The 26904-nt window shown below is 50.9% G+C and overlaps 2 protein-coding genes across 7 annotated transcripts in view; both read left to right on the top strand.

Annotated features, from left to right (window-relative positions):
* Positions 1 to 378: 378 nt before the first annotated feature.
* On the top strand, positions 379 to 7002 carry KCND1 (potassium voltage-gated channel subfamily D member 1). Of its 2 annotated transcripts, XM_049643820.1 has the most exons (8): positions 379 to 1499; positions 3448 to 3610; positions 3713 to 3796; positions 3888 to 3986; positions 4259 to 4509; positions 5594 to 5815; positions 6106 to 6180; positions 6926 to 6995. In XM_049643820.1, exons 1-8 carry the CDS (start codon positions 379 to 381, stop codon positions 6993 to 6995), a joined length of 2085 nt encoding a protein of 694 aa, XP_049499777.1. The 2 variants fall into 2 exon arrangements, with proteins under 2 accessions (XP_049499777.1, XP_049499776.1); XM_049643819.1 differs by having other exon boundaries at positions 6141 to 7002.
* Positions 7003 to 10130: 3128 nt separating this feature from the next.
* OTUD5 (OTU deubiquitinase 5) overlaps positions 10131 to 26904 on the top strand; it is a 29323-nt gene continuing 12549 nt past the window's right edge. For 2 of the 5 annotated variants that reach the window (XM_049643807.1, XM_049643806.1), the window contains exons 1-2: positions 10132 to 11482; positions 22218 to 22311. In XM_049643807.1, coding sequence (XP_049499764.1) covers positions 10889 to 11482; positions 22218 to 22311 — 688 coding nt within the window. In that variant the 5' untranslated portion in view covers positions 10132 to 10888. Of the gene's footprint in view, positions 11483 to 12017; positions 12069 to 22217; positions 22312 to 26904 lie in introns of all 5 variants that reach the window. The other 3 variants (XM_049643804.1, XM_049643805.1, XM_049643808.1) reach the window with 3 other exon arrangements.

Raw genomic sequence — 26904 nt, 5'->3', positions numbered from 1 at the left:
CCCTCCTAGACACCCCAGACATCTCACAAGCACCTGCTGACCCCTCTAGAACCATCTCAGCGTTTCTAAACACTCCCTGAGATCCTCGTTGGTCCCTCTAGGCTCCCCTTTTCTGCCACTCTCCATGTCCCCCTAGCCCCTTCTCTGTAGTTCCCTCAAGACATCCCCCAGGTCCTTCCCAGACCCTCTAAATGCTCCCCAAGCCCCTGCCCATCTCTCTAGTTCCTCCTCCTGGTTCCTCTTGGCCTCTGTAGACACCCCCAGTTTGCTTGTGCGAGTGGCCCAGGGCCTCCCCAAGTTCCCACCATCCTGGAGACAGCCACACTCTCCTAAAGGCCACCCCCCCCACCAGTCTCCGTGGGCCTGGGGCGCGGCAGGATGGCGGCAGGCGTGGCCACGTGGCTGCCGTTTGCGAGGGCAGCCGCGGTGGGCTGGCTGCCCCTGGCCCAGCAGCCCCTGCCTCCTGCGCCCGGGGTGAAGGCATCTCGAGGGGATGAGGTTCTGGTGGTGAACGTGAGCGGACGGCGCTTTGAGACCTGGAAGAACACTCTGGACCGTTACCCTGACACCCTCCTGGGCAGTTCAGAAAAGGAATTCTTCTATGATGCTGATTCCGGGGAGTACTTCTTCGATCGCGACCCCGACATGTTCCGGCATGTTCTGAACTTCTACCGCACGGGTCGGCTGCACTGCCCGCGGCAGGAGTGCATCCAGGCCTTCGACGAAGAGCTGGCTTTCTATGGTCTGGTGCCTGAGCTCGTGGGCGACTGCTGCCTCGAAGAGTACCGGGACCGCAAGAAGGAGAACGCCGAGCGCCTGGCGGAGGACGAGGAAGCTGAGCAGGCCGGGGATGGCCCAGCCCTGCCTGCCGGCAGCTCCTTGCGGCAGCGGCTCTGGCGGGCCTTCGAGAACCCCCACACGAGCACGGCGGCCCTCGTTTTCTACTATGTGACCGGCTTTTTCATCGCCGTGTCGGTCATCGCCAATGTGGTCGAGACCATCCCGTGCCGCGGCCCCGCGCGGCGGCCCCCAAGGGAACAGCCCTGTGGCGACCGCTTCCCACTGGCCTTTTTCTGTATGGACACAGCCTGTGTGCTCATATTCACGGGTGAATACCTCCTGCGGCTATTCGCCGCCCCCAGCCGTTGCCGCTTCCTGCGGAGCGTAATGAGCCTTATCGACGTCGTGGCCATCTTGCCCTACTACATTGGGCTTTTCGTGCCCAAGAACGAGGATGTCTCAGGCGCCTTTGTCACCCTGCGTGTGTTCCGGGTATTCCGCATCTTCAAGTTCTCCAGGCACTCACAGGGCTTGAGGATTCTGGGCTACACACTCAAGAGCTGTGCCTCTGAGCTGGGCTTTCTCCTCTTTTCCCTTACCATGGCCATCATCATCTTCGCCACTGTCATGTTTTATGCCGAGAAGGGCACAAACAAGACCAACTTTACTAGCATCCCTGCGGCCTTCTGGTATACCATTGTCACCATGACTACGCTTGGGTGAGTGCAGACCCTGTGTTGGGAGCTGCCCGATCAATTACACTCACCCTTTCTGAAGGTTAGGGTTAGAGGGCTGCCTGGGTGGCTCAGTCGGTTAAGCGTCCGACTTCAGCTCAGGTCATGATCCCATGGTTCATGGGTTTGAGCCCCACATGGAGCTCCTCACTGGGATTCTCTCTCTCCCTCTCTGCCCCTCCCCCACTTGTGTGCTCATGCACATAAACTCTCTCTCTCTCTCTCTCTCTCTCTCTCTCATTCTCAAAAAAAAAAAAAGATTGGGAAGATTAGATAAATGATTTCTTTTTCTCAATGTGCACTTCAGTTTGCTCATCTGTCAAAACGAAGGGAGCTGGACTAATCTCCAAATCCCTCGCAGCTCTGACAATGCCTTCACTTTCCAGGTCAGGAGACTTGGGTTCAAGGATTGTTTTAGCAGCACTTTTTCTGTTGACCTTGTTGTCTCTGGGCCTGTTATCTCCTGTGTCAAATGAGACATGATTATCCCTTCATCTAGAGGGGATTCAGTGACATCACAGTTGTGAAAGTTCTCTGAAAGTTTCTGGTGTAGGATACATAGGTACTGGCTTTCTATCACCCCCTTTTCCCATCTTGAGGACCCATGTCTCCCAAACCTCTAGAATCATCTGCTGTATGGGGGTACTACCCCTGTGGCTTTGTGATTCTTTGATGTTCTCCAGGACAATGTATTTTCGACATTATTTTTTAAGTGCCAATCCCTGAGAGGAAACAGTTGGGGTAAAAGTATCACACAGAATCACCAAACTCGTGTTCTTCTTAAAGACATTGTCTAGGGCAGGTACCATGTTCCTCTAAATTTCCATCACTGGGATTAGGTATACAGTTGCTGCTCAATATCTATTGAATGGATGGATTGGGCTTGATCAGTGCTTTAACAGAGGTACAGAAAAATTGATTTGAGGTTTGTATGGAGTAGAAAGTAATTCTGGTTGGAGGTTCACAATTGGATCGACAAACAAATGCTGAGCCCTGAGAGCGGGTTGGAACTGGGTATTTGGGTGCCTTTTACCCTACTGAGTCCTCACAACAACCCCGGGAGGGTGGACAGCTGCCTGCGTCTCATAGTTGAGGACACAGTCTGAGATGACACATCACAGACCAGAAATGGCCAAGTTGGAGAGACTTTTAAATGAGTCAAAACAAAGAAATAAGCAACAGCCATCCTTGGGGGGAAGAGGGACATGGACTGAGCTAAGGCCTAGAGGCTGGGACCGCAGAGGGGAGGGGATCTAATTGGTCCCGTGATCAGAACAAAAGTGTGCTGTGTGATCTTGAGCCAGTCAATTACAGAACCTCCCTGGGCTTTGGTCCCCCCACCCCCACCCTGTGAAACAAGTAGGTTAGACTGGCACTGCTCCAGCTCCATGGGAGAGGAGGTGGCATGGAGACAAGGAGGATGGAGTTTCAAGGCTCCCCCCTCCCCTATTTTTTCATATGAGGACAGTTTCAAGACTTTTTTTCTGGAAGATAAGAAGGGGTCCTACCTACAGAAGGTAAGACAGATGTAAGCAAATACAACAGAGCACTTCTCCCGGGACTCAGAGCCCCTCAGCTGGCTAGTGGTGCTGGGACTTTCTCCCCAGGAGACTATATTTACTGCCTGTCACTTCCTCCTTCTCCCCTCTGCTTGGTATTAATAGATTTCCAGCTGACTCAGATGTTCGGTGTGCAGCTCAGATGGGGGCAGCAGATGGTAGGGGCCCAAGGGCCAGTTTCTCATTTGATCCCCACCCCCCACTGGTGGCCACAGAGGTCTTTCCCCACATTTTGCAGAGTGAGAAACTGAGGCTCAGAGAGTTTCAGTGCCTGGCCAGGGTTGCAAAGTGCGTCAGGCTGGATGGAACGGAGGGGGAGACTGAGGGGTGCTTGAACACTTTTCTTGACCTTGGCTTACCTCCCCCGGCCCCAGCTATGGAGACATGGTGCCCAGCACCATTGCTGGCAAGATTTTCGGATCCATCTGCTCCCTCAGTGGTGTCCTGGTCATTGCACTGCCTGTGCCAGTCATCGTGTCCAACTTTAGCCGCATCTACCACCAGAACCAGCGTGCTGACAAGCGCCGAGCACAGCAGGTAACTGCCCCTTCCATCTGAGTACCTCCTGTTCCCCATACCCAAAGCCAGTCTACTCTTGTGTTTACCCACCTGACCCTCTATCTCCTCCTCTCTCTGTAGAAGGTGCGCTTGGCAAGGATCCGGTTGGCAAAGAGTGGTACCACCAATGCCTTCCTGCAGTACAAGCAGAACGGGGGCCTTGAGGTGGGGAGGGGCCTGAATTGGGGTTGGGGGGTGAGCAGTGATGGGAGGAGGAGAGGGTCCTGACCTCATCCCCCTGCTCCGTCCACTCCAGGACAGTAGCAGTGTGGACGAACAGGCGCTGTGTATCAGGAACCGTTCTGCTTTTGAGCAACAACATCACCACCTCCTGCACTGTCTGGAGAAGACAACGGTGAGACCTAATGAGAGGTGGCATGGTGGAATGAGGGGAGTTTCTCTGTGGGCAAGCCAGTTCCCACCCTGGGATGGGAGGCTCACTACTAATTGTGGAAATCACACAGGGCTTCCTGGAAGAGGCCCCGGTACAGCTGAGCCTTGAAGGATGGGCAAGGGAAAGGAATCAAGAGTGACTTCTGGAAAGGAAGGAATGGCCTAAGCAGAGGCCTAGGGGTGGGGTCAGTTCCTGTGTGGTGCCTTGTGACTGTGCCTTCCTTCTGCCCACAGTGCCACGAGTTCACAGATGAGCTGACCTTCAGCGAGGCCGTGGGTGCCGACTCACTGGGGGGCCGCACCAGCCGCAGCACCTCTGTGTCCTCCCAACCTGCGGGACCTGGCAGCCTGCTGTCCTCCTGCTGTCCCCGCAGGGCCAAGCGCCGTGCCATTCGCCTTGCCAACTCCACTGCCTCGGTCAGTCGTGGCAGCATGCAGGAGCTGGACACACTGGCAGGGCTGCAGAGGAGTCCTGCCCCTCAGAGGTAAGCGCCCCCACCTGTTGGCTACCCCTGGGGAAGCTCAGACCTTGCACCAGGGCCTCTGAGGTTTCATGACTTGGGGGCTAGCAAGCCTAGCTCGAACCCAAACTCCTGTATGCTGGGAGCTTGGGATTATCTTGTCTGGAACTTGTTCTTCATTGGTTCTTTCAACAAACATTTATCGAGCACCTATTACATGCCAGGCATAATTTTAGGAACTTTGGAGTTCACTTCAGGAGTTTAGGAGTTGAGTTCACTTTAGGCAGTGAAGAGAACAGATAGAAATCCTTGACCTTCTGGAATTTATATTTTAGTGGGATGAGACAATTAATAAACAAAGAAACACAGAGATGATATAGTATGTTAAGTGCCAAGAAGAAAAATAAATCGGGGATTGGGGACAGAGAACACAGAAGAGGGTGTGATGCAGTTTAAATAGTGGTCAGGGAAGGCTTTGCTGAGGTAACACCTGAAGGAGGTGAGGGAGGGAGCCATGTGGATGTCTAGAGGAAGAGCTGTCTAGACAGAGCAAATAGCCTGTGCAAAGGCCCTGAGGCCGAAAAGGGTCTGCATGTTAGAGATGCAGCCAGGAAGCTACTGTGAGTGGAGTGGAGTGAGTGAGGGGGAGAGTGGTAGGAAGTAAAACCAGAAAGGAACAGGGACAGGGTTGTGTAGATCTTACTATGGATTGTTGTGAGAATTTTGGCATCATAAGGAGTAACTGAAACGGAGAACATTTTTGAATGTGTGCTCATTCTGTTCCGGGCACTGCTCTGAGCACTTTGTGTCACTTACCATCTCATGTAATCTCCACAATGACCTTATGAGGTAGAAAATGCTGTTATTCCCATGCTACACATGAAAGAAAGAGAAGAGAGGTTTAGAGATGCTAAAATGAGACCAGGATTTGAACCCAGGACCATCTGACCCCAGAGCCCTCACTGGGCACCACCATAATTGAGGATGCAGACGAAGCATTTAGCACAGTCCCAGCTTTTCAGTCAGCGCTCATTAAATGTCATGATCACTGTGGCAAGTATTAAGATGACCTTTTAAGAGCCTTCTGTCTCCCTACCCTTATCCACAGCCGCTCAAGCCTCAATGCCAAGCCCCATGACTGCCTTGACCTGAACTGCGACAGCCGGGACTTCGTGGCTGCCATTATCAGTATCCCTACCCCTCCTGCCAACACCCCAGATGAGAGTCAGCCTTCCTCCCCTGGTGGTGGCGGTGGGGCCAGCAGCACCCTCAGGAACTCCAGCCTGGGTACCCCTTGCCTCCTCCCGGAGACTGTCAAGATCTCTTCCCTGTGAGCAGTGGGCCCGCCCATCCAGAGGGCCCTCTCGATTCTTGGGGACTCCTTTCCAAAGCCATATTTTGGGGAGTTGGGGAGGGGCATGCCTGGGGACCCCTTCTGCCCCCCACTGAGAACTATGCAATGGAGTTTCATGGAATGGCTCATCTGGTGGGGAAGTGGCCAGGGAAGGGGGCAACTTTCCCCACCCCAGACAGCTGTTCCAGTGGGCACTGAGGTGCTGGGCTTCCTCAGGCCCCCGGCCTCCTTGCCCCAGCACACTGGGACTGGCCTCTGTCTCCTGGCTGGCCTCCTGCATGCTCCTCTTCTTGTGTCCCAGGCTCCCACCTGACTTCTGAGCTCTGGCCTGACGAGAAGAGGTGAGACCCCCTCTTCTCTCTGGCTGGGCTGTGGAGGTTTGGGGGTTCAGAGAAGAGAACCTTCACCTCTGTTCTGGCCTCTAGGGGAGGTCCCCACCCTCCACCAAGCCCAACAACTCCCCGATTCTGAAGCTCGGAATGCAACCACAGGCTTCATGGGCTGTGGCCTCAGCAGTGAACTGCTACCCCCTGCCCTCGCCTTGGCTCAGGGGTCAGGCTGCCTCTCCCAATACACACAGATAGCACAAATGCCATTCCCCTTTCCTGGCTGCTGGAAATGGGTCCCTGCAACCCCGTCCTCCGCTGGGCCCCCAGCAATCTCTAGCAATAGCAGCTGCTGCCGTGACATTATGCAAAGCCTCTGCCCAGTTTGCTGCAGCGTTTACATCTGCCCTAATCAGAGGGGCCACCTCTAAGTACTCCTCCTCTCTTCTCTGGTTTGTTTCCTTCCTGGGTTGGGCTGGAGCCTGGACTGGCTGAGATAAGAGCCTAGCAGCCAGTGAGAGCTGGGCTGTATTTGGAGATCATTGGCTGATTCCATGTTCTTGGGCAGAAGTCCAGAAGCATCAGGGGCTGAGGCCTGGGTTGTTCCTGAACTCTGGGAGTTGTAGGAGGCAGGAGGAACTTCTTGATTTCCTCCTCCTCCCCCACAACGCCTTTTCACATATTCCTATTTCTTTTCCCTCTTGGGTCACCTTCCGGAACTCTGTGTCTGCTCTTGGGCTGAAATCTGGCATCATCTCAGGTTCCCTGTCCCCAGCACTGTCCCTGTGGAGCTGGTGGCTGACAAAGATGTAGTTTCCATCAGTCAATAAAACCTGAGAGGAGAGACGAGGATGAGCACCTCCTGGCTCTGTGGGTTCGGAGGCTGGGTTGGGCTGGGGGGTTGAAAGTACTCTGGTTTCAATTCCTTTCAACTAGAAGGACTGGTGTGGGCACAGGTATGGGAGGTCAGTGGTTGGTGACACATTGTGGAAAATGGGGATCTAGGAGAAATTAAAGACAGTGGCTTGAAGAGTTGAATCTACATCCAGCAAGGCAGGCCAGGATGTCTTGAGACATGCCCTTAGGACATCATCTGCTCCAGCTTTCTCACTCACAGATGGGGAAACTGAGACTCAGAGCAGCACATGCTAGGTTAGAGGAGACTTAAACCCAGACCTCCCGACAGCAAACGGCTCTGAATTGAACCCTAATTAAAAGCATCTCTTGGGAGCACCTGGCTGGCTCAGCCAGTAGAACATGAGTCTCTTTATCTTGGGGTCGTGGGTTCAAGCCCCACATTGGGCCTAGAGCCCACTTAATAAAAGGAAAAAGAACTCAAGAGTGAAAAAGAAAAAGAAGAAAAAAGTATTTCTCGGTTTGGTAAGTTTCCCTTCCTTGTGGACATCCCCTACATTCTGGGCTACTGGATACACTAGACTAGTGTGTGACTGAACTCTGGAGCACTAAGACAGACCTCGCATTTGGTTTAACCTGGGTTCCAATCCTTAAAACTTAAAACTTCTCTTGCCTCAGGTTGCTAATCTATGAAATAATAATTACCAAATATAATACATGTATAATAACATAATACAGTAATTCACCAAATATTTAAAATTTTTTTTCATGTTTTATTTATTTTTGAGAGAGAGACAGACAGAGTACCAGTGGGGGAAGGGCAGAGAGAGAGAGGGAGACATAGAATCCAAAGCAGGCTCCAGGCTCTGAGCTGTCAGCACAGAGCCCAACATGAGGCTCGAACTCGTGAACCGTGAGATCATGATCTGAGCCAAAGTCGGATGCTAACGGACTGAGCCACCCAGGTGCCCCCACTAAATATTTATTAACTGCATATCACATGCTAGCCCTAGTGATACAAAGATGGGTAAAGAAGACATCTCTGATCTCCTGAGGTGAGCATGAAAGGCAGATAGTTAAGCAATTACAATGTAGTGTTGTAGGACTAAAATCGATGGGATTGCAGAAGCATGCAGATGGCAGGAGGACCTAAGCCGGCCAACACCCAAAGAATGAGGTGGAGTTGGCCAGGCAAAAGGATAAAAACGTTTCAGGCAGAGGGAACAGCATGTACAATGACCTAGAGGTTAGAGAGCAAGCCCAAGGCCCTTGGGGAACTTAAATGAGTTCAGTACAGCTGGGGAGGAGAGTGTGAGGTTGTGATGAGAGCAAGAGATCACGCCAGCTCACAAAAAGCCTTTGAAGTTATGATACATATTGTTGACTTCATCCTAAGGATAATGGAGACCTCTGCAGGTTTTTAAATAGGAAAGTTGTCATGAGGTTTGCATTTCAGAAGGATGGTTCTGGCTGTGGAGAGTGGATTCTAAAGAAACAGTCCTGGTGGGAGGAAGAGCGGTGAGGAGGCTTTTGCAGTATTGGTAGGTGATGGTGGCTTGGACCACGTAGTGGTGGTAACAGTTGGAGAGTCAAGAGATTTGAGAGGTAGAGTTGGCAAGACTTGGGATTGACAGGCATGTGGGAGTTGAGGAAAAGGGAGCAGGCAGGGTTGACTCGAAAGTTCTGGCTTGGGCAAAGGCTGAATGGGGGCACCATTCACTGTCAAAAGGAACATCAAAGTTGTTCACACACAGTGCCAGGCACATAGTAAGTACTTGGTGAAGATTAGCTACAATGATTATCCTAAGTTCATGTTTAGGTGTGTAGTGCTAGACAAATATCCAGTAGGAAATGGGATATATAGGTCACATGAGAGGTTCAGGAGAAGATTCAATGTGATAACATGCACAGGCATTTGGCACAGTGCCCTGAACACGATAAGCCCAGTAAACGTGAGTCCTCTCCCATTAAGTCTCCAGAGCAGAAAACACAACACTATTTTTGTAGTTATTCCTTCAGGATTATTCCTGAATATTATTCCTGAAGGAAGAACTGAACCAAGGTCGGCATCTGAAGGAAGAAGGTTAGGTGGCACTCAGAAGAGATTTCTGATCATCTCTCTTTCAGTCAACATGTTGTACAGCCTGACTCCTGAGACTGGCAGCAAGCCATCACCTCTCGCAACAACTTCTCGGCTCATAAGCTTATCTGAACCCCATAACTGCTCCCTGAGGTAGTCTGGGCAGGCATTATCATTCCCGTTTTGCATGGGTAATCTCAAATTTGAGACAATGACTTGTTCAAAGTCATACAGTTGGTAACAGTCCATGGAGGGCTGGAACTGATGTCTTCCTGACTCCAAAGCCTGGGATCATTTTCGTTGCACTGCCATTCAGACTAATTTATTGAGCACTTAACTCTGTGCCAAGCACAGCACTAGGCCCTTTACAAGCATTAATCTTTGATCCCTAAATTGGAATTATCATTGCCATGTTACAGAGAAGTAGAAATTGCAGATGGGGGCCCTGGCTGGCTCAGTGGGAAGAGCATGCGACTCGATTTCGAGGGTTGTGAGTTTGAGCTCCACCTTGGGTACAGAGACTACTAAAAAAATAAATAATTTTTTAAATTGAGGATGGGGTGGATGTTAAATGACTTGTCAGGGATCACTCAGGAGGAGCAGAGCTACGATTAGCCTGTAGATCTCCAGCCGCTCTTTACCAGGAATTTTACCAACCCCATTGCGAGACGCTGGCTGGTGGACAGTGCTGGTTCCTAAACTTTTGCTCAATCCAGGTAAACTGTTTGGGGGGAGCGGTGTGCAGTGGGAAGGTTGTGCCGCGTTTGCGCACTAGCCACCGAGGCGGGGAGGTCAACTCGAGGGCGGGAGCGCAGTGGTGCCAAAGAGGGCGTGTTTGCTTCCCTAACACCCAAGGTCCCCACGATGCAGGTCTGTCCCGGGGTTGGCCAATCCGACGTTAGTGACGGCTTCTCTTAACCAATTACCGCAGAACTCGGCCTGTTGCCAGGGTGAAGCGGAGCCCGCCTCTCGGCAGGACAGGGATTTGCAGGTGGGTGGGACCGGAACTGACGCTTCAGGGGATTGCTATGCTCTGGGAGTGTTGATATTTTCCAGTCAGTCCGGCTGACTGCGGCCAGGTTGGAAGCCTGGCAGGGAGTCGTTTTCAGATTGTCGCGCCTGGGGCCGGCCGCACTGTGCTGTCATAGTACCCCCGCCTGTGAGTCAGAGCCTCGGGGAGTGAAGAGCGCGACAGGACGGTCGAGGGAAGAAAGGCAAGGAACGAGAGTGCAGACTTTTGACTGAAATCTGAGACGGAGGGCACGGGAGGGCGATCGCTAGCTTCTGATTGGTCCGTGGGCATCATCGTAGACCCACGCAACTGCCTCGATTGGTTGGTGTCTGCAATTGTTTTGGCGGCGGCGAAGATTTTGCCCACGTACTTCCGAACGAGAGGCGGGTCTGTGCCCTGGCGCGCGTGCGCAGCACCCCGGGGCCCCACCCTGTAGTTCAAGAACCTGCGAGGGGGCGGGGCAAAGAGGTGCTTGTTTTGGTTCTGTTTCCTTTGAAGCGGCAGGCCGGAACGAGCGAGCATAGCAGTAAACTTGTTGGACTTGGAGAAAAGGCTACGACAAACTCGCCGCGGTGCCATCATCTAGGACTTCACATCCGGGTTCTCCTGCCCCGTGACCTGCGCGCCACCGACGGTTCTCGAACCGGTGCCTCAATCTCTTTATCCGGGTCCCGCCGATCCCGTCGTGCTTCGCGCACCAGAGTAGCCCCCTCATCCGGGTTCTATCCCAGCGTGCCTCGCGCCGGGTTTGCTGGGGGGTACTTGGCGGTGCCGCCATGACTATTCTCCCCAAAAAGAAGCCGCCGCCTCCCGACGCCGACCCCGCCAACGAACCGCCGCCGCCCGGGCCGCTGCCCCCGGCGCCGCGTCGCGGCGGGGGTGTGGGCGTGGGCGGCGGCGGCACGGGTGTGGGCGGTGGCGACCGCGACCGTGACTCGGGAGTCGTGGGGCCCCGTTCCCGGGCCTCACCACCGCCTCAGGGCCCGCTACCGGGGCCGCCGGGAGCGCTTCACCGCTGGGCGCTGGCCGTGCCGCCTGGCGCCGTGGCGGGTCCGCGACCACAGCAGGCCTCTCCTCCTCCTTGCGGGGGCCCTGTCGGTCCCGGCGGCGGTCCCGGCGACGCGCTGGGCTCAGCGGCGGCGGGTGTGGGCGCGGCGGGCGTGGTGGTGGGCGTGGGCGGAACCGTAGGCGTGGGAGGTTGCTGCTCCGGGCCGGGCCACAGCAAGCGGCGACGTCAAGCCCCCGGGGTCGGAGCGGTTGGCGGGGGCAGTCCGGAGCGTGAGGAGGTCGGCGCGGGTTACAACAGTGAGGACGAATACGAAGCGGCTGCAGCTCGCATCGAGGCTATGGACCCCGCAACCGTTGAGCAGGTATGGCTGGGGGTGATAGGTGAGTGGATGTGGTGGGTGGGATCCCCAGACTGGATAGGGACCCAAGGAAGGCTGTCTGAGGTCCCCCCCAAGGGACCTACGTCTTCTCCCGGGGCTTGGCATTCATTCTTCCCTGGTGGTAGGGGCCTAAGACACCCTCTTCCCTGCCCCCCACCAAGGACTTGAGGGTTAGAAGCCCCAGATAAGATGGCGGACTTAACGATGGAGTCCGTGGTCTCTTCTGGGACCCATAGCCATTATTCTGGGCCCTGAGACGTCCTCGTGTAGGGCCAGTAGGTAGGAATGCCACCTGAGAGGGGAGTCTCATGACTCCAGGGGATCTTGGTTTGTGTTCTGTGTCTTGAGATTTTCTTTCCTCTTGGAATAGGGTCTGAGATTTCTCCTCAGGGGAACACAAATAGGAGGTCCTATAGGATGGAAACCTTATACATTTTTGAGTGTCCCTAAGATATCTAAACCATTTTTGGGAGTTTGAGACAGTACATACAGGACAACCCCTCCCTTTACTTTTCAGGGGGAACAAAACACAGGACCATTCCAATGGATTCCAGCGACTTCCTTAAAGGTTCTAAGCCTTTTTTCAAGGGCCTAAGATTCCATCTCCTAGAATCAAGTATCTGACACACACAGATACATTCCCTTTAGAGAAGGGGATCTTCTAGCTTTTCTTCAGGGAAATAAAACGACTTTCATGGAGATAAGATTCTCTTCCCCTTGGGGACAAGCGCCAAAACTAACACTCATGGACCAGAAACTACTAGGGTACATGAGATTGATCCCTTTCCCAGGTGACAAGAGTCTGTGCTTCCTTTCAGTGGTCTGAGACCTCCTTGGGGACAAGAGTCTGAATTTCTCTCTAGGAGCTTAAGCTTTTTTTAAGTGATAGACCTTCAGCTCTTCTCTTACCCCACCTCCCCAGCCTGAGCCTTTCTTCAAGAAAATCAGCCTCACTGTTTTGGGTACTTGAGCCTAAGGTCCTCCTGCTTATGAACTGGGGCTTACAGAGACTGGGTCTGAAGCCTCTTCAGGAGATGGATTACCCCCCATCCACGGAGGTCCTTTCTCCTCAGGGATTGGTGTCTGAGTATTCTTGGGGGTCTGAGACCCCCCCCCCCCACACACACACACAAACACAGGGATGTGAGGTTCTTCTACCCTAATTATGAAAGACTGAAACATACTTTGGGTCCAAAAACGCCCCTTCTCCCCCTGAAACATGGATCTGAGCACCCCCTGCTCCAAGGGCCTGAGCTTTTTGTAAGGGATGTAAGATCCCTGCTTTGGGAACTGTAGCCTGATACCAGTCTTCAGGGGACATGGGCAGCATGGAGTCCTAGAGATGGACCTGAGATCTTCCCATGGATCAAGGGCCTGAGACCCATTGAGCCAAGGACACTTGAGCTTGTCCTCAAGGACAAGAGACCCATGAATACCCCAGTGACTGGTGTGTCTCTAGAAATGTGGTCTGGGCTTCTCTATTCAAGGAATTTAAGGATCTCTTAAGGAACAGGAGGACTCCTTCTACCTTAGGACTCGGAATTGAGCCCCAAGACCCTTTTCTTAGGGGCGTGGATAGGGAGTCCCTGGAAAATAGGGTCCCGAGTTTCCCTCTAACAGTTTAAACTTTCTTTCAGGTGCGTGAGACACCTTACCCACCTTAGGACCTGAGACGTGAGTCTGTCCTGAAAGTACCAATTGTCACCTCACTTTAGATAGCATAAGTATACCCGTTATAGGGGCCTTTGAGGGATTTTTTTGCTTTGGGGACTTGAGCTTCAGGCCATTTGTGAACTAAATTCCAAGAACTTTCTACTCCCCTTGGGAACATGGATAGGACAGGATTCTGAGGAAGAGGCTGAGCCTCTTCCTAGGGGTCTAAGATTCTCCTTAGGGACAAGAGATCATTTATCTTAAGGAGGGACCTGAGTCCCCCTTGGGTATGAGGTGCTCTCCCCCTCCCCACAACCAGGCAATCCTTTCTTACCAGGGAGAGGGACATGAGGTCCTCTCCAGTGTGGCCTGAGGCCTCCGCCATTGAACAGAAGGACCTGGGTGCTATATAGTCCTAAGAACCCCTTACCTGAGCTCTCACAGGCCAAGAAGATCTTCCTACTTTCTCTGAGAAGGTTGCCAGGTACTGGGGACTTGGGGCTGAGGCCTCCCCTCAAGAACTAGGAGATAACTCTGAGTCTCTCCCTGACCCAGCTCTGTTTGCTTCTTGTTTCCAGGATTGGAAATATCCTGAGCTTTCTGAATTGCTTTCAACAAGCTTTTTTCTTCCTGGAGACATTCCCACTCGAGGGAAATTCTCTACCCATATTCCTATTCCCCTTGATTCATATAAATCTTTCTGCACTTCACAGGGGCCAGGGCCTTGTCTTGAGCCCCCTGTCCTTGATACCTTTCTACCCTTTACTACTACAGGTAGAATAAATTGTCTGAGTCTACAGGGTCAGGGCCAGGAATTGTTTCTCTCCCTGATTGTAGTAGGCTGCCTTTCCTCCACAGAACTAGAGAATGCTACATCCCTGGTCCCAGGGACATAAAGGAAGAAAGTTGCGTGCTGACATGGTGACTAGAAAGACATTTCCTTACACCCCCTTTGCATCTTCTAGGCTGGGAGTCCCTCCCCCATACTTGTTCCCATAAGAACATGCGTGGAAGTAAAATTCTGTGGTTGCATGATGCCTTCCCAATGACGGGGAAGGCTTTTCCTGTCTTCACACTTCTTGGGACAAAAGGAGAATAAGATGCTTCTCCCTGCCTCACCTGGTCCAACTTGGGGCTTTCTGGGGATGAGAAGAGCGGAGATTCTTCCTGCGGTTCCAGTCTTTGTCCTGAACTATCACCTGGGGGCATTTATAGCCTTGGAAGCCCATTAGATCCCGTGGAAAAGAGAGAAGTTGGTGAGAGGAAACCCAGATGGTGGATCCTTGTTCCGACTACTCAGACTTCCTGTCTGTTTGGATGCTGTGACTACCTCCGCTGATTTTAGGAGCCCTTTTGGCACCTTGGGGTCCTGGTGCTGGGGAGGTGGTGATGTTGGGGGTTTCTTTTCCAGGCATGGCTGCCTTACCGAGTCTACACTGTGAAAAGAATGACTTGTAAGTCTCCTGAGCTTGAGGACCCCTCAGAGCATTTTAAGAATGGGGTGTGCACTGCTGAGGTGGTCAGAGGTACCGGACCTGGCACTGTAGCCAGAGTACCTGGGTTCCTACTCTGACTCTGCTGGAGCTTTGCTGGATGAACCAGAATAGTTAGGTCTGTGTTCTCTGGGTCTCAGTTTCTTCATGGGTCAGGTAAGGAGCTGGTGAAGGATCGTTTAGCTTTGGGATTTTAGGGAACTCAAACCGAAGCCCTCAGGACCTAGAGGTGACAGAGAATGGTGAGTGTCTTTTGAGGAAAAACTGGGTGCCTCTTCCTCTTTCCCTTGCCCGAGCTTGGTGGGCAGGACAAGCGTCTGTTCATTGTGAGGTTTGGGGTTGGCAGGCGGTGATGTTTTATGTCCAGCTGTGTTATGGTGAATAGGCTTGGGGGTTGCCCGTCAAGGGGCCTATTGGATGGTGTAGAGGTAGGTTTGTGTGTGGAAAAATTGGGGGCTTTGGAGCTGGGCAGGCCTGAGTTCAAACCCTAGGGTCTCCTGCTTGGCTGTTTTATGGCTTCAGGCAAACTCTCAGCTTCCTTCCCCCCACCCCCAAGAGTCCACCCATGCCTGGGGTTATTGAGTGTAGGAGTGCCTGTCCACCTCAGAGCTTGGCTGATTTCTTCTCTTGCAGTTTCCCCAGGACAATCTAGGTTCTCCCTGGGAGGCTTTGTTAACAATCGAGCTTTGTTAGCAAAGACCCTTTGTTTGGCATCCAGGAACCAGCGGATTCCTTTGGCGGGGAGACAGAATCTTATAGCAGGAAGTGGTCCCTGCCTGGGCTTTCTGGGTTTGAGTTCTGTATCTTCAGGCAGTTCCCTTTTCTGGGCCTCAGTTTCTCCAGCCTTGAAATGGGTAATAATGAGGAGGGAGGTTGGACTCATTTCTGAGAAGCTGGTTGTAATCTCTTAATTCCCTGCTCCCCACTCCCCCTCCCCATTTTGAAAGTTTTGGGTAAGGTCCGTTGGCTTATGGGGGTGTGTTACGAAGTCTCATACAATGTTTGGCTTCCTTCTCCTCTGCCATTGCTGTCAGCCCTTGGGTTTGTTTAATTTTAACGGCTTTATGGAGATAATTCACACACCGTAGAATTCACCAATTTAAAGTGTACAATTCAGTAGCTTTTAGTGTATTCAGAGTTGTGCACCCATCACCACGATCGATCAATTTTAGAACATTTCCATCACTTGCAAATGAAACTCTGCACCATCCCCAATTCCCAATCCCCCATCGCCTCCCAGCCCCAGCAACTACTAATCTACTTTTCATTTTGATTGATTCTTCTATTCTGAACAGTTCCTACAAATGGAATCCTACAATGTGAAATTCTTTGTATCTGGGTTTTTTCTCTTAGCATATTCTTTTCAAGGCTCATCCGTGTTGTAGTATGCAGCAGTACTTCATTTCTTTTTGTTGAAGAATGATAGAATCTTCATTTTTTTTAACCCAGCCCCTCTCCCCTTGCCCCCTCAGTGGCCCAGCAGTAGGTTTGGGGCCTTGCTCCTTTCCCCATTCCTTCACCCTGGAGAGCTTGTGTTGCTCCTTAGAGAGCAGTGCGCCTCTGTTTTTCATTGGATGGGTTGCCTGTGTTTTGCCCATGGAGTTGAGCCAGTGTTCCTGGGTGATTTGGGGGGAGAGAGGGGTGGTCTTGGCATCAGACTTGCTGGGACAGAGCTGTGAAGGCCAGAATACTAAACACCTCTTGGCCACAGGCTCTGGGAAGACATCTGCCCAAGAGCTGCCACTGCTGCTGCCATCTTCCCCTGCCCCCTCTGTCTTCAGTGGCAGCTCATTCATTGATAGGCAGGATCAGTAGCTTCCCATACCGGGAGGGGGAGTTCCAAGCCTCTGCTGCCTTCATTCTAATCCTCTCCCTGGGGGAATGCTAGAGAGGTAGATCCTGCAGGACGGGAACCATGCCATATAGCCTCATGGCTCACACTAGGGAGTGCTACAAATGGGTTGTATTAGTTTCCTGTGGCTGTTGTGACAAATTACCACAAACTGAGTGGTTTAGAACAACAGAAATGTATTCTCTCACAGTTCTGGAAGCCAGAAGTCCAAAACCAGTTTCACTGGGCCAAAATCTAAGTGTTGGCGGGGCCACACTTGCTGCAGAGGCTCTAAGGAGAATCCAGTATTCTTCCAGCTTCTGGTGGCTGCCGGTGTTCTTTGGTTTGTGATCACATCACTCCAGCCTCTGCCTGATTTCATACTGTCCTCTCTGTTTATGTGTGGTGTCCTCTCTGTGTCAGGTCTTTCTCACACTTGTGATTGCATTTAGGTCCTACCTGAATACTCCCAAGGTAATCTCCCCATCTCAAGACCCCTAACTTAATCACACCCCAAAGACCCTTTTTCCTTACAAAGTACCATTTACAGGTTTCAGGTTTATGGCCTCTGATATCTGTGGGTGGTCATCATTCAGGTTACTATAGAGGTATTCCAGGGGAAGAAGGAAACCCATTAAGTGTTATTCTGCTAGGTAAAGTCATGTAATATTGGAGTCTGCCCAGTAACCCTATTATTGGGAAGCTTGTTATCCTATTTCACAGATTGGAATACTGTGGAGTTTTTAGAGTGGTTCATCACATGGCTAGTAATTGGTGGAGCTGGATTGGAACCTAGATTACTTGGGTCCCACAGTCTGCTTCAACTTTTTTTTAAAAATTTTTTTAATGTTTTTATTTATTTTTGAAGGAGAGAGAGACAGAGCATGAGTGGGGGAGGAGCAGAGAGAGAGGGAGCCATAGAATTTGAAGCAGGCTCCAGGCTCTAAGCTGTCAGCACAGAGTCCGATGTGGGGCTTGAACTCACGAACTGTGAGATCATGACCTGAGCCGAAGTCGGACGCTTAACTGACTGAGCCACCCAGGCGCCCCTGCTTCAACTTCTTTTGGGCCTTTGGACCAGTAGGTTGCAGAGTCTTGCTCCTGGGATCCCCTGATGTCAGAGAACTTTGTCTAGTCCCCTTATGGAGGCTCAGAGATGTGGGAGGGACTCACTGACAGGCTCAGCAGTGGCCTTGTAAGATTCATGGTCTGGACTTGACTTTCTCAGGCTAGAGCATTGTAACTTAAACTTACCAATGGCAGGACTAGCCCCCGCCCCTCTCCCCCACCAGCATTTTTTTCCTGGGCCACTTTCCTAAACAGTTCCCAAGTTGGCATCTTTCTCAGAGGCTCCTGTCCAGCTGTGGGAAGGAGGAGACTATGCTAGAGGCTCCTGGGACTCTTCATCTCTTTCTGGAGCCCAGGACAATGATGTCCTATTTTCTCTCCCCAAAGGGAAAGGCACGGTTTTAGCCAGAGCCTAAGCCCTTAAGGCTGCTGATGCTAAAGCCAATGGGTAGGTAGTGGTCTGGCCTCCAGATTCAGGCCTCCTTCAATTTTAGGGACAAACCAGGATTTTCCTAGGATAGGCTGCCAGGTATGTCTCCACACTGTGGCTCATGAGGCCTCCCCTGTTACCTCTATACTAGCCTTTGCTGGTGCCCAAACCCCAGCTCTTTTGCCTCTGTCAAATGAGGTTAATGCTCACTGGCAGCTGGACTGTGATAAGAACAATTAAGTGAAGTTACTTTTTGCATCAGGCACCTGGTGAGGGGCAGGCATTTGGCTAATATGAGTTCATCTTTCTTCCTGGCCCCGCCCTGCTTACCTGCATAGTCCTACCCAGGACTTGAGCTGTGCTGGAGTCATTGCTGGGCCTTTGGCATCCCTGGTGCTCTGTGGCAGAAGTGATTTTTTTAAATTAGTTTATTTAAGTAATCTCAACACGCAACATGGGGCTCAAACTCACAATCCCAAGACCCAAGAGTCACATGCTTCTTCAACAGAGCCAGCCAGGTGTCCCCAGAAGTGATTTCTTATCCAGTTAACAAGCATTTCTGGAGGTCTTTATGTTTTGATCCTTTAGTCAGCTGGCACCTCTATTCAAGTGCCAGCCTTAATTACTGGCCAGGTCCCTTCCTCTGTGTTTCATAGCACTGTGTGTTCAACTCTTTCACTGCCCTGCTCACACTGTGTGTGGTCATTCCCTGTCCCCCCCCCCCCCCCAGCAATTTGTGAATTTATCGAAAGTAGAGACCAAGTCTGATTAATTTCTCTGTCCTCATTGCCAGCCTTAATACAGACAGGGTCTGACTTAGCAGCTGCCTGGTAAACTTTTGTTGGATGAATAAGTAGGGGCCCCTCTCGTCCTCTTTGATCACCTTGATCTCATCTCCCCCCACTCCCTCCCCACACACACTTGAGGGCAGGAGGTTGCTGTGTGCCCTTCTTTTTAAGAACTTTTCTTTCTGTCCAGTCTGCGCCTTTAGTCATAGTTGTAGCTTCCCTGCTGGTGACCCCTGGCTAGAGCAGGCACCATGGTATTGGGATATGACTGTCCCTGCAGGACAGGGATGGACTTGGGGGAACTGGCTGGAGTGTACTAGTCCACAGTCTCTTGGTTGTGGACAGGCACCTGGTTGTTGGAGTGTTGTGCTCAAATAAGAGTCTTTGTGCTGTCTATGGGAACCCATTAAGGGCTTCCAGGTACCTTTGTCATCTCTGGAAAGCTGGTAACACCTTCCCGGGGTGTGGGCCCTAATGGTGGGGCTGCTGGGCATCCCTTTGTCACCCCCATCTTCATCCCTTACTGTCCAGCCACTCACCTGGGACTCTCTGAGGGCCTCAGTTGTGCATCATCTCTGGGCCAGTCTCCACTCTTCTGTGACTGGTGACTTAGGTTATTTACAAAGCCTTTTCAGGTCCTGAAGCTCCTCTGAGCTTCTTGACAGCTCCATCAGGTAGATCACATATCCCCTGTTTGATAGGAAACTGAGGCTTGGTGAATTCAGGTAGCTTACCTGAAATCATGCAGTGAGTGAGTGGCAGAGCTGGGATTGGAATGCAGAGCTTTTGGCTTCCAGACTTCGTACTTCCTACTCTGCTGGGAATTTTGCTCACTTGAGCTGGGGAAAAGTGGCCTGTAGAGTAATGATCCCCTCTGTCTAGTGATCATTAGCCATATACTATAAATCCCTGGTCAGGGTGGTGTCCCGAAGGAGCAGGCTTGGTACTTCTGGTCCTTAGCCTGGATGATAGGTAAGGCTGGTTTCTTCTGGTGGCCACCAGAGGGCGTAAGGGGCCTGGGAAAGGCCTGCTGCTTCTAGTTTTGTTTTGAAATGGAAAATATGTTCTAAGTGACCCGTGGACATTATTATTTTTTATTTTTTTTAATGTTTGTTTATTCTTGCAAGAGAGACAAGGCATGAGTGGGGGAGGGGCAGAGAGAGAAAGGGAGGCACAGAATTTGAAGCAGGCTCCAGACTCTGAGCTGTCAGCACAGAGCCTGACGGGCTTGAACTCATGGACTGTGAAATCATGACCTGAGCCAAAGTCGGACGCTTAACCGACTAAGCCACCAGGCCCCCCTATTTTTTTAATAGACAATATTTTAGAGCACTTTCAGGTTCACAGAAAAACTGAACAAAAGAGGGTTAAATGTCTAACTTCGGCTCAGGTCATGATCTCACGGTTCATGAGTTCGAGCCCCGTGTTGGGCTCTGTGCTGACAGCTCAGAGCCTGGAGTCTGCTTCAGATTCTGTGTCTCCCTTTCTGCCTCTCCCCTGCTCATTCTCTGTCTCTCTCTCTCTCAAAATAAACATTGAAAAAAAATTTTAAAAAAACTGAACAAAAGAGTTCTCATATTGAACAGGCAGTTCCCATATATCCCCTGCCCTCACACATGCATAGCCTCCCCCATTATTAACATCCCCCACCAGAGTGGTGCATTTGTTACAATCAGTGTCCATGTAGGACACATCATAAACACCCAAAGTCCACAGTTTACATTAGGTTTCACCCTTGGTGTTGTACATTCTATGGATTTGGACAAATGAATAATGATACATAACCACTTTTTTTAAGTTATATTTTATTTGAGAGGGAGAGAAAGCATGAGCCAGGGAGGGGCAGAGAGAGAGGGAGAGAGAAATAATCCCAAGCAGGCTCCACACTGTTGGCATAGAGCCCGTTGCAGGGCTTGAACTCACTAACCATGAGATTATGACCTGGGCCAAAGTCAGATGCTTAACCAACTGAGCCACCCAGGTGCCCTGACACATACCCACTTATAAAGTACCATACAGAGTAGTTTCACTGCCCTAAATACCCTCTTTTCTGCCTATTCATCTACTTTTTTTTAGAGAGGGTGTGCTTATGTGAGCAAGGGAGAGGGGCAGAAGGAGAGAGAGATTTGTTTTTTAAGTTTATTTTTTTAAATTTTTATTTATTTTTTAAACTTACATCTAAGTTAGCATATAGTGCAACAACGATTTCAGGAGTAGATTCCTTAATGCCCCTTACCCATATGAGGACTTTAAGATGCAAAACAGATGAATATAAGGGAAGGGAAGCAAAAATAATATAAAAACAGGGGGAGGGACAAACAGAGGGTTAAGTTTATTTATTTCTTGAGACACAGAGAGTGAACAGGGGAGGGGCAGAGAGAGAGGGAGATAGAATCCCAAGCAGGCTCCATGCTGTAAGCACAGGGCTCGATCCCACAAACTGAGATCATGACCTGAGCCAAAACCAAGAGTCAGATGTTTAACCAACTGAGCCACCCAGGCGCTCATCCATTATTATTTTTTAAGTCTGAAAATAACACATTTGTCTAGGCACACTAAACCTGAACCTTTGGGGTCAGATGTGCTTTGGAATTTAGAGAAATTTCAGAATTTAGAAAAATCACCTGATGTATATACTATGTGTTTGGTAACACGTCTGGTGGAGTCTGTGGCAGTACCTCATGAACACCTGAATGTTTCTGCATGGCAATGTTTGAATATTCACCTCCAAGTGGGGGATAAATAAGTTCTCGCCAGCTCAGGTCAGGTTATGATGGCAGATGAATTAGAGGAAGACTTCTGGTTTTCAAAGCTTTTTGAGTTTTGGAATTTTGGACAAGGGATTGCATACTTCTCTTGAAGACGGTCAAAATCACCTGTAATGCCAACTTTTAGGGGTATTTTCTTGGATGGTTTTCCCAACTTTTACATGTTTGTATACTTATATGTATAGTCACATGTATGTATGTTAAACTTGTTCAATTGTAAGTGAAATCCTACCTTGCATGCATTTTGCCTTATACAAAGGCAAAATGGGATCTAGGCTCTTGCTAGTTACTCCCTCCTCCATATCTTCCCTACCCTAAGTGACTAGAGGGTCCCCAGGTGAAACTCCTTGAGGTAAAGCCAGGTTCTCTGCTGCCCCCTACCTCCAGGTACTTGCTGGGTCAGGGCCTCCGGCTGCCTATGGGAAGGCCAAGCATTGGATTCCCAACATGGTCAGCAGGGGTCCGTCAGAAAGCAGATGAGGCCCTTCTGGGAGCAAGTCTTCTGCTCACACGATGACCAGTTCCCTAAAAGAAAGGGTCTCCTCTTCCTTTGCATGCATAGAGTGTCAAACAGGGCTGGAAGTTTGACCCTGACATTTAGCTAGGCCCTTCGGGAATTGGAGGGCAGGGCCATGGGGAGGGGGTACAGGTCTTTCCTGTTGCTGACCCCCACCTCTTCCCTCCAGCAGGAGCACTGGTTTGAAAAGGCCCTGAGGGACAAGAAGGGCTTCATCATCAAGCAGATGAAGGAGGACGGCGCCTGTCTCTTCCGGGCTGTAGGTGAGTCTCTGCCTCAGCCTTCAAGGGCCTAGCAATGCCCCTGAGCTACTTCTAATTTTTAGGAGTAATCCCTAAGATAGGGTTGAGGGTAGAGTTTACTGGTCTTTTCAGGACTCCAGGCCCCAGCTTCAAATTAGTATCTGGCCTCTAGCCTTTGGTCATGAGGCAGTGTGGTGGCACGGAAGTAATAATAACAGTAATAGTGATAAAGAAAATAACAATGCTTGGTGACAGATTGCACTGTCCGCCACTAAAGGAAACCCTTTTTAATTCTCCCCCAGGCTAGGTAAGTGTAGGGACTGTCGTGGTTTCCATTTGTCAGATGAGAAAAGCAGCTTACAGCAGGGGAGTGACCTGCCCAGGATCAGGTAGTACATAGTAGAGTCGGGGGTCTCTGGGTCAGGTTAGTCTGAGGCCCATGCTCTTAACCACAGCATACTGCTGTCACCCTGGGACCATGGAATTTTTTTAAACTTACACAGAAGTAGAATAGTGAATTCTCATGTACCCATCATTCATCTTCAAAATAGTCATCAACACATGGCCAGCCTTGTTTTATCACTATCTTGCCCACTTTTTTTTCACTCTCCTGAAGCAAGAGTATTTTTAAAGCAAAACCCCAACATTGGATCATTTCATATGTTAAATACTTAAGTATGTTTCTCTGGCAGATAAGGATTCTTTCTTTCTGTTTTTTCCTAACATAACCAAAGTGTTATTATCCTACCTAACAACATTCATAATTCCTTAATGCCATCAACTGTCCAGTCTGAGCAGTATCTTTGAGCTCCCTCTGGCTCTGAACCTGTGACTCAATAGGCAGTTGTAAGGCCCTGTGCTAGTGTCCGGGGAAATTGGGGAACGTGATCTGACCCTTCCATTGGGGCTCTGATAATCTACCAGGAAGAAGGGCTCTCAGATAGCAGCTTTCAGCTAGAGTCAGAAGCGCTATCTTCTAGTTCTGGCCCTGATTCAAAAACTTATATTTCCCCATCTGTTAAATGGTACTGATTCTAAAGGACTCCTTGAATCCCTACAAGGTCTGCTATCCTCTCTGTGGCTAGCCCTCATGAGTACTGGTGGGCTGGACTGACTCAGGCTCCACTTTTGGCTGTGCCACTGATTCTTGGTGTGAACTTGGGCAACCAGTTCTTTTTGCTTGAGCCTACTTCCAAGGCTGTAACAGGAGGCTGAGAGACCCAGTGTTACAACGGATAAATGAGATTACTTCAGTAAATCCCTTTAGTGCCTGACAGTAGGCCCTCGGAACAGTAGCATTGGTAAAGCCTGAATGCTGTTTTTGGTGGTGTCTCAGAGCCACAAATGTTTGTTGAATGGGTGGAAGAAGTTTACATGGGGTGAGTGCTTGCCTGCCAGTTCTACCAAGGGGAAGAGGTCCAGGCAGTGATCTGTGCTGGCCTGGGAAAATCCCAGTCCTCCTCCCCCTGTGGCTCAAGTCTGTGTTCTCCTGGAATGTTTCCTAGAGAAAGTGCTGGGTTTGGGGGCATCTTGGACCAAGGAAGGCAAAGAAAGAATAGGTGGGGGCCTTTTAGGTGCTAGGCCCTGTGCTGAAACCTCAGGCGAGATGTGGGATAAACAGGGCTACTGGTGGAGTGAATGTAAGAGAATGTAGCTGGGTATACTTTGTCTCAGGCAGTCTTTGAGGCAGATCTTGGGGCTAGTAACGACCTGGTTTATGTAGTAACCCATATCAACAGCAACATTTTCACGTACGTCCATCTAGCTGACCTCGGCAAACACCCTCTGACACCACACCACACTCCCCCTGCCCCCACCCCAGGCCTTCCAGTAAAGGGCCTGAGCTTATAGGAAGAGCTGACCGTAGCAGGTTGAAGGCCTTTCCCTATCAGCACTATGGCTACCCATTTCCCCCAACTGAGCTGCCCTTGGCTTTTCTCTGTAAAACCTCAGAAGCCCCATGGCCTCTCTAGAAGTACATGGCCCCTGGGTCTCCAGGCCTCATCTGGAAGTTTCCCTGCAGCAGAGTGCACAGGACATGTGCCCGAGAAAGGGACTTTGTCCTCCAGCTTTCTGCTGCCCCTCTGCTTCCAGCCTGGCTTGTACAGGGACAGGTGGTAGTTGCCCTGAACTCTGGTGAGAAGGCCTATAGCTCCTGACTTCCTGCTATGCATTGAATAGTGGAAGGAGCACATCACTGAGGGTTGGAGTTGGAGGGGGATTGCACACACAGAGACCACTCTGTTTGTTGACCCTGACTGTTTTGTTTGCTGGCACTCAGCTTGGTGCTTCGGATTCACCTGCAAAATTGGGATCATTATTACATGAGACGTGTGAGAAGGTTGAGGCTCAGGAAAGGGAAATAACACACTCAGGGTCATTAGTGGTAGAGCTGGCATGGGGGCCCAGAGGTATCCCAAGGACACATTCTTTCTATGACCCTGGGAAAGCCCTGCCTTCTCAGCTCTGCTTCTCTACCCTCTGTTTTACCTCTGCAGTCCAGGTGTCCGTACTGTAAACCAGTATTCACTGCTCTCTCCCACTACTCCCTGTTGGGGACTTGTAAGCATCAGTGAAGGCTTGGGTGGAGTAGAAGTAGAAGTCTGAGTTCCTGAGGTGTCCCGTGGCCCACCCTGCCCCTGCTATGTTCAGATAACCTCCCCCTGGAAACATGAGTCTGCCTCTCTCCTCCTTCCCTCTCCCCACATGGCTTTGACTCAGCAAAAACCTCTGGCCCTGGCCTCTGTGGGCAAAGTGGAGGCCACACATGCATCTGTCTGCATGGGCCATGAGGAAACAGCTGGAGTTGTACATGTTACAACGGTGGGGCCCAGAAACATTAGCCTGGACCATCAGCATTGGAGGGATGGATCTTTGATTAATTTTGACTGTTTTATTAATGGGAAAACTGAGGCCTTATGAGAAAGCCAGGACGTTATTATCTAGGTCACATAGCCAGTGTCAGAACATGGTGTTTGAGGTTGAACTAGGCCAGAGGAGAAAATTCCCATGGGCCACCATGATACCGGTTTCCACTGGGCTCTTTCTGCCCTGCCTCCTTCAGTTTTCCCATCTTTGCCACGGGAATCCTTAAGTAGAGGAGGAGGCATCTCAGAGACAGGCTGTTAAGAGGACTGAGTTTTGTCTCCCCCTAATTGAGGATGTCTCCCCCACTGAGGGTGTGCCATTTGGGGCCATGGGCCAGGTGCACACAACAGCTGCTTGATAGGCAGGTGAGGCCTTTTTTTCTGGCTCATCTTCTTGGTGGGGCTGGCATTCACAGTGGGCCAGGAGGCAAGTGGGGAACAGATCAGGTTCCTGTCTCCCCCTGCTGCTGTGTGTACACACATTTGTGTGGTTTGTTTTTAGATTCCCTGCAGACACCGAGCTTCCTTTTCTGTCCTCAGCAGAACTTGCTGTGGCTCTTCTAGCAGGCAGGCAGGCAGCAGCCTGGTGGGGAGGCAGGTCCCAGGTGTCTCTAAAACAAATGGTAGAGCCTTGTACTTTATTAAACTCCTTTAGATTATCCAGGCTCTCCTGTCTTGCTTCTGCATATAACTCTTTGGCAAATAGTGACTTTATTTTAGGGAGCCTAAGGAGGAAGGATTACAGAGGTTTGGGGGACCTTCCCTCAGGCAATAGGGGAAGGAGGTTGAGGCAAGTCTGTTAGAGCTATTGGCTATTCCTCCCTCCCATTAAGCCCCTGGCAAAGGGTAGGAAGGAGGTGGGGGTCCTCAGTTTGTACCGCCTTGCCTCATGTGCAACCTTTAGTCTTTCTTGGTTAGCAGCAAGGGCAACTACTTGTGGAATGCAATAGGTCTCTGTAGTTGTCAGGGTGGTATGGGTATTTGGCCTCAGGGAATGTCTTTGGCAGGATCTGCTGGCTGTGTGTGTGTGTGTGTGTGTGTGCACATGGATTTTTGTGCTGGTGTCTCACCATGCTCAGAGAAAGGACCCGTGTGGGATACTGACCTCTCTAATCTCTGCTCACTCCCAGACCTTTCCTGGGTTCCAGCTGATTCCTGTTTGTGCTGGTGGAGAAACTGAGGCAGACAGAATCAGGCCTTGCCTAGGCAGTCAGGTGGCTAAGGTGATAGGTGGATTGGGAGTGGTGGTAACATCACCTGGAGCATGAGTGTTTGAAGTCACTGGTTATTTCTTGAGAGCTTGGCCTCACCTTCACCCTCCCAGATGTGTGGCCTTGGGCCAGCTGTGCTGTTTTTTTGTACCTCAGTATCCCTCCTGTGTAAAGTAGGGCTTTTTTGGGGTGAAGATGGAAGAAGTTGGAATGTGAAAAGACCTTAGTGGAACCAATTGTAGTACTTTCCTGAAGATTTCTGAGCACTCTTTGGGTTGGGGACAGAGGTGAGGTAGTGGGGACCCCCTTCAGCTGGACTCTGGGAAGGGAGAGCAGGTGCACGTTGCCCACAAGTGCAGCGTCAGCAAGAAGAGGAGTTTCAGTTTCTATCAAAACAAGTTCTCTGAATTCCCCTACCTCTGCAGGTCCATTGGCCCTTTCCCCCACCTTGGCCCCCACAGGGAAATCCAGCCCAGCCTAGCCCCTGATCCCATATGCCTACCCTCTCGGAGGAGGAGGGCTTTCTGGAGGACAGA

This window comes from Panthera uncia, chromosome X (assembly GCF_023721935.1).
Source record: "Panthera uncia isolate 11264 chromosome X, Puncia_PCG_1.0, whole genome shotgun sequence".
NCBI classification, from domain to species: domain Eukaryota; kingdom Metazoa; phylum Chordata; class Mammalia; order Carnivora; family Felidae; genus Panthera; species Panthera uncia.
This window is presented reverse-complemented; position numbering and strand designations above follow the sequence as displayed.

What these genes read in the sequence shown, in the direction of transcription:
- KCND1 (XM_049643820.1), top strand. Translation starts at nt 379, where the DNA reads ATGGCGGCAGGCGTGGCCACGTGGCTGCCGTTTGCGAGGGCAGCCGCG. An exon ending in ACTGTCTGGAGAAGACAACG is followed by an intron (nt 3,987 to 4,258) that starts GTGAGACCTAAT and finishes TTCTGCCCACAG; the next exon opens with TGCCACGAGTTCACAGATGA. An exon ending in AGGAGTCCTGCCCCTCAGAG is followed by an intron (nt 4,510 to 5,593) that starts GTAAGCGCCCCC and finishes CCTTATCCACAG; the next exon opens with CCGCTCAAGCCTCAATGCCA.